The 12,119-nt window shown below is 46.2% G+C and overlaps 1 protein-coding gene and 1 non-coding gene across 3 annotated transcripts in view; both read left to right on the top strand.

Moving 5' to 3' along the window:
* Positions 1-496: 496 nt before the first annotated feature.
* LOC115855091 (U6 spliceosomal RNA) lies at positions 497-603 on the top strand. The gene has a single exon (XR_004040279.1). It is a non-coding gene; the product is annotated as a U6 spliceosomal RNA (small nuclear RNA).
* Positions 604-2,455: 1,852 nt separating this feature from the next.
* The window catches only part of TOX (thymocyte selection associated high mobility group box), a 298,681-nt gene continuing 289,017 nt past the window's right edge, over positions 2,456-12,119 (top strand). For both annotated transcript variants that reach the window (XM_030859692.2, XM_030859691.2), the window contains exon 1: positions 2,456-2,705. In XM_030859692.2, coding sequence (XP_030715552.1) covers positions 2,604-2,705 — 102 coding nt within the window. In that variant the 5' untranslated portion in view covers positions 2,456-2,603. The remainder of the gene's footprint in view (positions 2,706-12,119) is intronic.

The following is a 12,119-nucleotide window of genomic DNA, read 5'->3' as shown; positions in this document are numbered from 1 at the left end:
ATATTGTTTCCGCCCTGAACTATTTCATCTTCTGATGTTCACAAGGCCATCGAACAGAAATCAATTACAGATGCTAAGGAAGTTTTTAAAAATCCAATTTTGAAGAGATGTAATACGATGGTAATAAATGCTGGATCGCTGACAGAAATTTAAGCTTAGAAATGTTTAATTTAAACCTAAAAGTTTTTTTTTTAAATCATGGAAGAAAATGCATATAGGCACATTTTAGCATCTACAATTGAAATTTGAACACTGATGTTACAAACCACAAAACTTCATTTAAATTTTATTATAAAGACCTTTATTTAAAGAAAGAACATATTTTCTACTTTTTATTTTGTGCCTTGAATGATCTGGAAATATGGAGGCTCTTCTGAATCCAGTGGGGAAAAATTATTTTTTCTTACACTTCTCTCTCCCTACACCAATCTGCACCATGTTAATCTGGAGGTAGGGAGAAAGCTGGATTCTTGCCACTTATAAAAATGATGAGGGTGTGCTCGCTTCGGCAGCACATATACTAAAATTGGAACGATACAGAGAAGATTAGCATGGCCCCTGCGCAAGGATGACACGCAAATTCGTGAAGCGTTCCATATTTTTTTATAAAGCAATTATACTCCGATAAAGATGTTTAAAAAAAATGATGAAGGGAAGAAAGAAAACCATGGCTTACAAGAAAAAGGCTGTAAGAAGTATAAAGCAATGCTTAACAAAATGTTCCTAAAGGAGCCATGTATAGACGCCCAGTGATGTTCATTTTATCATTCCTTATACTGTCCTCATAGATTTTCTTTCAGATCTCTCTGCTTGTACGTGACTGATGCTCTCAATTGCAGAGGAAGCAACATAGCTATGGGAAAGTTATACGGAGCAGTTGGCAATCAACGTGCACTAGAAGGCTGTGCCCGGTGGTGAAATGTTATTAGTATCCTTCTTGGCGCCAGAAACAAGTGGAACAGATGAAGTATTTCCAGGCTTCTTTGTAGGGCCTTGGGTCCAGTGTTCGGGGCTGCTCCCTCCTGGGAGAGTAACTATCGCCCACTCCTGTTGGAGTTCCCACCAAGGACAGAGCCTCGGGAATAAATCTGTTGGACAGCGGCCAAGATCCGCCAAACTTTCCAACCACCAGGAGACACGAAGTTCCAAGTTTCCGGGTTTGAGAAGTAAGGCGGGAAAACGTGACTGGAGCTTTCCTCGTCCCACTTACGGAACAGAGAAATAGGGAGGCTGATTCCAGGTCTTCCGTGGACCTCCAAGAGAATTACTGGGCTTCCAACTAGAAAAGGACAAGAATCCAGTAATGGGCAATTAGCAAGCCCACGTGTTTTCCCTCTAGCCCAATCTTGTGTGCTGATCATTGTTTTTCTATTTACCCTTTGAACTACCCCTGTGGTCTTTGCGAGTCCTTAAGGCAGCCCTAGCCTTCGCAAACCCTCCTGGGGGACAGAGATCACGGGGAGGGGAGGGCTGGAGGCGGGAGCGAGCAGCAGGAGAGGGGAGACCCTTCCAGCCCGTCCACACCCTGCAGTCCTTTCGCGTCCCTGGGACAGTGGCCCACTCTCAGCACGCAGAGGGTTGGCGCTCCCTGAGGGCTCCCAGCCCCGAGAGCGGCGCTGCCCGGAAAAGTCACCTCCACCAGAAAGTGGGAATAGGGCTGGGGGAGCAGACAGCGGGGTGGGGAACGGCCGCGCCGCGGGAGGTGCGGGACGCAGAGAAAGAGGTGGGGACCACCGCGGAGGGGGCGGTGGGAGCGGGGTGGGGCCGGGGCGGGGCCGGGGGCGGGGCTGCGGGGCGGGCTGCGCCACAGCGCCCCCTGGCTGCGCGCTCCCCGCCGTGCCCCGCGGTCGCAGCTGGCTCGGGCTCGCCGGCCCCTTTGTGTGCGACGCGCTGGCCCGGAGGAGCGTGGCCCGGGCGCAGCGGAGGGTCCCCGGGGTCCCGCCGCCTCGGCCCGGACCCGGCAGCGCTCTCCTCCTCCTCCTCCTTCGCTCCACCCTCCGCCGGCCCCCGGCCCCGAGCGGCCGCCATTGGGCCGCGAGCAGCCCGCGTCGTGCCGTGCACTCCACCCCGCCCGGCCCCGGGCGCTCACAAACCCCCACCTCCCGCCCCGTCTCCTTCTCCAGTCCTCCCCCCATCCCAGGCCTCCAAGGTGGAGAAAATAAACTCAAAGCAGAGCAACTCAGAGACTCCAATAAAACGCCCAGTACCTAGAGCCCGAGCGCTAGCGCGTGTGCCGGGCGGCGAGGGGCGCGGGAGGCGGGGATGGGGGGGCGGGCGGGGGGGACAATGAGCGCATGAAGTTACCTGCCCGGCGGCGGCGGCGGGGCCGGGAGGCGGCGGCGGCGGAGCAGGCTGCGCGCTCGGCGCCGACGGGTGCGCGCCGCGGCTTGGGGGAGAGTTGAGCGCTTCCCCCCCCTTTTCTTTTTCTTTTTTTTTTTTTTTTCTCCTCTTCTTCTTAAACAAACCACAAACGGATGTGAGGGAAGGAAGGTGTTTCTCTTACTCCTGAGTCCAGACACCTCTCTCTGTTCCGTCTAAGCTTGTTTTGCTGGACACTTTTTTGAAAAAGGCAAAGAAAAGGAGTTGCTTGATGTGAAAGTGAAATGGACGTAAGATTTTATCCACCTCCAGCCCAGCCCGCCGCTGCGCCCGACGCTCCCTGTCTGGGACCTTCTCCCTGCCTGGACCCCTACTATTGCAACAAGGTGAATGCTCTGCTTTTGTTTCCACCGTGTTCTGAGTGCTCGGTCCCGGGAGGGGGGCGGCGGCGGCGAGCCCGCTGGGCGGCCGGGCGGTCGGTCGCCCGAGGCCGGTCCCGGGCGCGCTCGGCTCGCAGCCCGCGGCTGCCCTGCGTGCCCTCGGGGAGTAAATATTGCGGAGCCGCTCCCGGGCTTTGCCCGGCCCCCGCGATGGTGCGGAAAGTGACACGATTTGCTCGATCCTTTCCTTCCTGCTGTTCGCGACTAAGGCTCCCTGCCTAGGTTTGCCGGGGGGGCGTTGAAAAAAATTAGGAAAGAACGGCGGAATACTTTGGGGGTGTGTCTGGGGTCCGGGAACACAGGCAGAGAGTGGGAGAATTCCGTTTATTTTCTGGTTTCCCCTTCTCCCTCCCTCCCTGCTCTCCCGGCGGTGGGGGCTCGTGGCACCGCTTCCCCGCCCGGGATTAGTTGCCAGGGGAGCCGCCGGGAGTCGGGGTGCCGGGACCCGGGAGACGCCCCCGCCCCCCGCCGGGCACAGCGCTCCGCAACGCTTTTGTTTTCCCGAACCGGTCCGGGCGCCGGCCTGGGGGCCGGGGTGCCGCCGGGGCGCCGGGGCCGGGGGACAGCTCCCGCCCAGGGGTGCGCGCAGAAACAGCAAGTTTGTTAGGAGCCGGGCGAGCGCGTCGCGTTCACGTCCAAAGCTGCCGCCCTCGGCGCGGGGCTGGAGCAGGTCCCGGGCTGGGCTATGCTCACAGCCCGGTGACTCCAGGTGCCGAGGCCGCGGGGGCCCGGGGCGAGGCGGGCCATGAGGGTGACCGGGTCTACCGCGGAGGTCCGCTCGTCCGAAGGATGCAGCAGTCAGGGCGTACGGAGGGAGGGGATGACTCTCGGGGTTCCTCGAACTCTCAGCCCGCGGAGGGAGAACGCGCGGGGACCAGACTCCGAGAGCAGCCGCAGGTCCACGGCTGTCCTCGCCTCGGGCTTTTGGGACGTGTCTAAGCAGTCCCGCCCGGTGAACGTGGCGGGGAGAATGGAGTTCTCTGAGACTCAGGGCGAGACGTTTAGACGCCCAGTTCCCGCTCCGTGGTAACCCTGTCAGATACTCCCAGCCCCTGCGAGCAATTCCGTGTCGGCCCCTCGGTGAATTCCGCTGGCTAAATCGTTGGGACTAGTAACATTTGCCTGGTGGCGAGTCATCATCAAACAGCTTTTTTACGCGATACAGAGGTATTTAGCGCGCTGCATCCTCAGCCCCCGGGCTCCCCATCACGCAACGAACTCGCAACTCCGAGTCTTGGTCAGTCGACACACACACACACACACACACACACACACACACACACACACACACACACACACACACACACACACACACACACACACACACACACACACACACACACACACCCTGTGAGTTATATCACCTCGTGGAGAAACTCCCCGATGCCGTGTGTACAGTGCAAAATCCAGGAAAAGGGATGTGCATGTGTTGATGATGTTTAGGCAACTTAGAAACCAGGGAAATCTAGTCTTGTGCAAGGCAGAAAGGCTTTTCATCCTGCAAGAAGGGGCCCTTTTAACTAGGGGCAAGTTGGAAGGCATGGGTAACTTTGGCCAGAGAAGTTTGCGTGATGAAGTTTCATTATTTGTTGGTAATACAGTCTGTTTTGCCTTAATGAGCAGGTCTTTTGTGTTTGCAGCATTTTATTTTTGCTTATAACACTACTACTACTAACCATAATAATAAAGTAGCAGTCTTATCTTGGATGGTAAAGACATATTCCGCAGTAGTAATTGGAACCAAAAGGTCAGAAACATTTTGGCAATGAAACTGGACAAATCCTATTAAATTTATCAGTGATTTTAGGCTCCAAAAAGAAGGTAATGACTTGGATGCACATTTCACTCGTCATTCTTGTGATAGTAGGGTCAGATTTGATTTAAAAGTTAAATGCTTTGGAAAATCAAGAATTACTCCAATATATTAAATCATTTTCCAATTAAGTGCTTTAAATAATTTTAGTGGGTTGTGCTGTGAATTGAATAAATTAATTTAGAAAGTCTTCAGAATTTCTTTACTAGCTCATTGAAGTTCCTTTTAAGTCACCCGGTGTATGAGGAGCAAACTGTTCTTTTAAAATGCAAATTAGCCACCCTTTCTATAGACTAGATGCAAGTCTTCTACTTTACTTATCCAGGGAATAATGGATTTTTAAAGATGCACAGTCATAAGATACACTTCTAATAGTAGGAAGAGACTTCATGGAAATGTTTCTCACAGGATGTCTGCTCCTGCCTTTCTCTGGGTAGCAGTCTAACAAATATATTTGTCACTGATCCCAGCTTATATTCAGTGTACTGAGTAGGTTTGCTAGGCCCCAGAAAACCCGGGCACTAGTGTTTTCTACTCCATCATGATTAGCATTGGCACAAAATTTCTGTCCAACTCCACAGTTTTAGTTGCTTAGAATGTAGTCAACCAGGATTCATTTTTACCGTGACTCAGGTAGATCTGCAGGGATCTGAAAGGTGGGCAGAAGTTTGAAAGAGGTGAAATAAGAAATCTGTATCCACGTTTAGTAAAAACAAGTTGGACCTGACTTCTCCCAGAGAGAGGAGACTGCAAAGTAAACCTTGTCTCTTTCAGAGGTGTCATGAATACGTAGTTTATTACAAGAAACAGTCACTTTGTCAGGTTATTTGTTTTCAATAGGATGAAAAGATCATAAATTACTAATTGTCTTTATTTAAAATCTGTCAACACTGTACTAACGTCAGTGTGCTGAATCCCAGAGGAACCAGTATCTTTCTGTGCTGCAGCAGCACACAGTTGTAACTAGTTTCTCCAGTGACATTTTTTTCAATGTCAGAAGAGACCCTAATCCAGAAAATGAATATCCTCTTCCTGAAGCTTTTCTAAACTAAAATGAGGTTGTTTTACTTTGCTGACATTTTCCAGCACTGCTGCTCTATAGATTTTGCCAAAACACTACTTACATTGTTCAGTTAATAAACTCTGTAGGAGGAATTTTTTGGAAAACAGTTTAATTTAGTATCGCTCTATCGTAAGAGCACATTACGTTATGAGCACATCACTATGCAAACTGGCCTCCATTTTCACATAGCCCATTGCAGGAGAAAAGTGAGAACAATGCAACAATGCTGGTTATGGCAACTGTGCGAGGCATCTCTTATACAAACAGCCAGAACGGATGGCACGTTGCTGTATATAGGTCAGCCTTTGAAATAGCAGTGTAGCTCATAGACTGGACAGAAACATGTAGGCTGGAAGTAACAGTGGTCACCTCTGGCAACTTAAAGCATGGCTATATTTCAGACATTGAGAGATGGGTACCACACTGGAGTTTCGTCTAATTAAGGCCATTTTAAGTAACAGTGTATCCCTTAATTGAGCTGAATGTTACCAAAAGAAATTGGATTATAGGAGCTCACAATTGGAGTCCAGTAGTAAAATAGAGTCCTCTTTTTTGGTTCTAGTTGAAGATGTCAGAGCATCAGTTTAAATATATACCCGCAGAGTAATAACAGTTCCTTTCAGTTTCTTAGTGCAGTGTCATTTCTGAAGATTGTTTTCACTGATTTTATGCTAAATTGGGACAAAGAAGTGGCACTTTTTCATTTTTGCAATGATATGATGTGTTCAGTTATTGCTCAGTATCTGCCCACAGAAGGAGTAGTAATACAATTATGTTATGACATGGCTAATGACAGGGATGCTGACCTCTGCCAGCAGTGGGAGAGGAAATAATGGTCTTTACTGTTCTCAGCGGTTGCTTTTGTGGAATCAGGTCCTGAATCTTTCTTTGGTTGATTTAGACGCAAGGAAGTTCAAAACACAAACCCATACTGGCTATATACAGAGTGAAGAATAATGGGCGTTTGGAATATTGGGCTTTTATCATTGAAATGAGGGAGGACAGTGTATAATCTTTTCACATAAACATAGGAGGAAGGACCTATTTGTGATGAACTCTGCGTTAAAATGTCAGGGCTAACATTAGACATTTGATAACTTCTGAGAAAAACAAGATTTATTATCATCTCTGCAAAATCTCCTTCGAGTTTATTTTCCTATTTAGAGTATTACGTATTGTACTTCAATGGGGCAAAACTCATCCTATCTAAAATACAGGATTTGCAAGCACATTATGATGGAGTCATTATTTCTACTTCAATAAATGTAAGAAAAAGGAGGAGGCGGAAGGGGAGGGTTACAAGTAATCTAGAGCATCATGCTTGATTAGCTCTCCACCCACCCCCATAACTTCTAGGACTTTGGGAAATTCATAGTCAATACTCTGAACATCGTTAGTGTAATTAAAACTCCCGTGGGAGTGTTATTAAGCTGGCATCTTTCATAAGTTTTGAGGTCTTTAAGTATGTTTTAAATAAATTTATAGGTAAGAGCGTAAGTCGAGCAATCATATGGTTTTGGCCACTAAATCAGATAGCATACAAAACCCTCAAATGTAGCTAGCTATCTTGACTTTGTGGGATACTTCAGTGTCATAAACTCCAATTTTAAATGTCTATGCAACAATTACAGTTTTGAGCTTTGGAGCTCATGATGTTATTTCTAACATGCTCGCATGGTTTAGTGTTCTCACAGTTTATCGTACGTGTTAGAAGTTACTGAGTGACGATACTAAGGAACGTTTTGATATTTTGCTTCGTTGGAAAAACTAAACTGATATTTCAATATGATCTTAGTTGCTTGTTGTAGTTTTTCTTAAATGACATGATTGCAAGGGCTTAGAACAGAGGAAAGAAGTAAGGTACTTGAACCTGAAAGAAGTAGGGAAAGGTCCAAGTTTAAGAATGGTTTTCTTGGTACCAAAACTGGATCTCCAATGTGGGTTTTGGTGTGTGGAACTATTTCTTGTGGGCATACTTTTTTTGTGTGATGGGCTCAATTCAAGAAAGGGATGGGGGCTTCCCTGGTGGCGCAGTGGTTGAGAGTCCGCCTGCCGATGCAGGGGACGCGGGTTGGTGACCCGGTCCAGGAGGATCCCACATGCCACGGAGCGGCTGGGCCCGTGAGCCATGGCCACTGAGCCTGCGCGTCCGGAGCCTGTGCTCCGCAACGGGAGAGGCCACAGCAGTGAGAGGCCCGCGTACCGCAAAAAAATAAAAAAAATAAAAAGAAAGGGTTGGGTTAGAGAATTGGGGTAGGGATGAGAATCCTATTTAGCTATGAAGGATGACTTATTCTACTGCTTCCCAGCATTGTGCTAACTTCCTAGAAAGTTGAAAAGACCCTGGGGATATTTCTCAGCTATTGGAGATCCCCCTGCCCTGCTGGAAGCCTGCCCTTAGCAGCTGCTCTGCCTGTGCGTCTGGTGCCTCTTGCCTCCCTCCTTTTCACCCCCTTCCCAAACACCCCCAATCCTGGAACGACTCCCCCTCCCCTGCTTTTCTCCTTCCCAGTCTGGGTCTGAACCTGGGCGGTGTGCACTTCCGAACCTGAAGCCCTCCCTCTCCTCAGATTCTTGACTCACCATCATGGCTGTCTTGGCCGCCATGCTCCCTTTTCTACTTGCCATCATTGTTATCATAACCGTGTTAACAAATCCGTTCTTCCTCCAGTACCTGACCTTCTTTGGGGTAAGGAAGTTGGAATCTGCCAGTCCTCAGGCCCATATCCACTTCTTAAAATCCTGAACTAGGCTACTCTCCTTTTCCCCATCTGAATGAATGACATTGGAGCCTAGAATAATAGACTAAGAAAACATAGACTAAGACATGATGCTGAGAGGAAAACCATGGTGGGTATTTCTAAGCTCTTATAGTTCACCTCTCCCCGCACATGTTATGCAGTGTATTTAGAGCTTGAAATCAGCTCCTTGAACATCCCCTATCGGTGAAAAATCTTTATTTAGACTCTAAAATAGTATGAAAGTGGGACTGTGATCTCCTGATGTTTAGTTGCACATAGTAAGTTAGCTGAGTTACACTTACAATGAGTATGTGGGTTGGCCTATGTATGTGTTCTTATCAGAATATGCATAGATGACTAAGATGGGAATAGTTGGAAATGCAGAACCTATTTAACTAATTACTTTTATCATCCTACATCTTAGCTTATCCAAACGTGAATCTCAGGGTTTCTGGGAAGTCATAAGGTAGAATATTTAACTTACACCTCAAGGAAAATTAAATATAGTTATCATGACTTCATTAAATGTTATTAACATTTACATTTTAAAAATATTATCAGTTGTTTAAGATAAAAGTTATACTGTATACAACCAAATCTAAGAATCTAAAATGTATACCTTTAGGAGAAAACAAGGTTGTGGTAAACCATTGTTAGTAAATACTGTGGCCCCCAAAACCATAACTATAATCTTGCCTGCAAGAAGCTTCCACATGAAGCATCTAAATGTTTGAAAGCTGCCTTGTTTAAACTGAATTTAAAATTTTAACATGGGGAATATTTACTTTTACCAATCTTGAAGATATTTTTTCTCTTATTTACTTCCACTTTGATGTTATTGATATCCAGTCGGCTCTCCATATCTGCAGGTTCTACATCTGCAAGTTAACCAACCTTGGATGGAAAATATTTGGGGAAAAAATTTCCAGAAAATTTCAGAAAGCAAAACTTGAATTTGCCGCGCACCAGCAGCAACTATTTACATATCATTTACATAGTATTTACAACTATTAGCATAGCATTTACATTATATTCGGTATTATAAGTAATCCAGAGATGATTTAAAGTATAGGAGAGGATGTGTGTAGGTTATATGCAAATACTACACCACTTTATATAAGGGACTTGAGAAACCTCAGATTTGGGTATCTGAGGGGAGTCCTGGAACCAGTCCCCAGAGGATGCCCAAGAGCAAGTGTATTTTCAGTTGATCTTTTTCTTTGAAGGTGCACTTTCCAGAGTCAGATAGCCTTTGTTCTCCATTGGTTGATAGGGCCAGCTGTAGACAGTGAATTTTTTTTTTTTTTCCGGTACGCGGGCCTCTCACTGTTGTGGCCTCTCCCGTTGCGGAGCACAGGCTCCGGACGCGCAGGCTCAGCGGCCATGGCTCACGGGCCCAGCCGCTCCGCGGCATGTGGGATCTTCCCGGACCGGGGCACGAACTCGTGTCCCCTGCATCGGCAGGCGGACTCTCAACCACTGCGCCACCAGGGAAGCCCTAGACAGTGAATTTTTTAAATGGACTGTCTCGCTAGGAAAGCAGAGCACCAGGAGGCTACAGCTTACATCGGCCCTGATGAATTTGAGCATTTTTTTGTTTTAAACCATGCATGCCAAGTTTCATCCCGAAGAGTAATTTCTCATTAAAAACAGTGGAGTTATAAACTGCTTAGAAATGTGGTTTATAATGGAAGTGCCAAAAGCCTGTTAATTTTAGCAGTTCTTCTGTAATACTTTGAGACATGGAATTCACATTAACCTGAATGAGACTTTCCTGGTTATAACATTTTCCTCCCTATAGCATTCATTTTGAAAATGGGAACATTATATTGCTTTGTGCCTGGATGTTGATGGTGTGGCAGAAAAGATCAGAGGAGGGATGATGCCAGAAAGAAGCCCCCTGCTCTATCACTGGAGGAGGTGCTGATATCTTCCCAGATCTCTTTAGTTTGAATAGGCAAGTAAGGCAAGTTTCCCTTCCTTGATTAAAAAGTTAACTTTTAAAATCTATTTTCAGATTTCCATTGTACTTATGAAACATCATCATTGATTTATATTTATAATAACAAAGGTCATGAAACCAATGTCACTGTTAATACTTTTCTGTTTGTCCATTTTTCACTTTGGAGTTTTTAATGGTTCTGCATTAGCCAGGTGTTTATTGTTTTTCATTCCTGAGTTACGTGCTTTGATGAAACTGTCTTGAAAGGACTCCTAAACAAACTAGGGCCATGGCTGGCTGATAAGAAGCTTTGCTAGTGGCCAAGAAAATATAAAATGTTTTGAGTTACTATGTGACTTGTAAGTTACAGGTATCTGATCTACAATTGTAACACTATCAGCTACTGCATGGAATACTTTTCCATTAAAGTCTTTGAGCCCCTATCTGGAAGTTACCTAGTCAGAGAAATTGGGGTGTGTGTGTGTGTGTGTGTGTGTGTGTGTGTTCGGGTGAGCATGTGTTTTTCTGTGTTTCTCATGGTCCTGGATATATTCTGCCCATAGATGCATGAGAATTTATCATAAATGGCAGAATCTCTCAACGTGTACAACAACAACAAAGGCAGTCATACTGGTCAGTAGGAATGCCTCATTACCACTCCTTTTTAAGAAGTGTAGCCATATTTCACATGAGATGATGCTTTTCACAATGCTAGGGCTTTAATTGGGCAAATTATACCTTAATAAGACTAAAGAACTGGATCTTTTCTGAGGAACACCTAGGCCTTTCTGAAGAAAAGACTCTTCTTGAAGATTTCATATAAAAACTGGGGCTCTTGAACCTGTGTTGACTTACCCCCTGGGCAAAATAAATATAACCCTGAAAGGATATGATTCCCTTCCGCTCTATTTCCCATTCTCTTCAGAAGCCTGACTGTTTGATGTCTGGTAAAAGTTCTGAAACTAAAACCTGTAATCCACCTGTGTCCCAATCTTCCATGTATCCACAGGAGGAAATAATTAATGTTTGTATCAAAGCACCTTTATGAGAATCAAGGAGTCAGCACAGGTAGATTATTTAGCAATCACACGAGGAAAGATGTTCAAAAATTCAAACAGTGGTAGACCTTAGAAAAATACCATCTTCTCAGTCCATTTCTTCTATTTCTGCTACCTTACTGAAATGAATGTGTCTTCCAAAGTCGTAGACTAGTGATTCTTTCAGGAAAGGAGTGAAAAGAATAACCTTTCTAGAGGGTCCAAGGTGAATTGGGGAAAATGGGGTGTGTGTAGCTACACAGGTAGCCTGTAATCTCCCTCTCTCAGATACTGATAAGCCCCCAGGGGGCGTCTTTTTCCCTTTCTGCATTGCGAGTCAGCGCACCTAATGAGAGGTGCTAGGATGGAAGCTGTTGCCTATGATGCTGTGTAAGAAGATGAAATAAAGTTGAGACTACCTGCTCCAGAGGGAAATGCCCTCTTGCAGTTCCTGACTTCAGGCAAGCAAGCTTGCCCCTCACCACCTTCCTCTGATATATGGGTCAGAGATGGGAAATATCATGTGCAAGGTTAATTAAAGAATGGACCAACTGGGTCTAAAGATAGTCCAATTACATTGAAAGCATATCTGCGCACCACCTGAATTCCTTAAGTCCTTTAACTCAGTTAAATGGGTAATTTGAAAAACGATGGGTAAAGTGTTATATGCATTGGCATCTCCAAGCCATTGCATAAACCAGTTCTTTCCTTCTATGCCAGTATGCCTCTGCCTAAAATGCCAGGAACAATTGTATAAAGAGGAA

The sequence above is a fragment of the Globicephala melas genome, chromosome 17 (assembly GCF_963455315.2).
Source record: "Globicephala melas chromosome 17, mGloMel1.2, whole genome shotgun sequence".
In the NCBI taxonomy this organism is placed as follows: Eukaryota; Metazoa; Chordata; class Mammalia; order Artiodactyla; family Delphinidae; genus Globicephala; species Globicephala melas.
The sequence above is the reverse complement of the archived record's forward strand: the minus strand, read 5'-3'. Positions and strand labels throughout refer to the sequence as shown.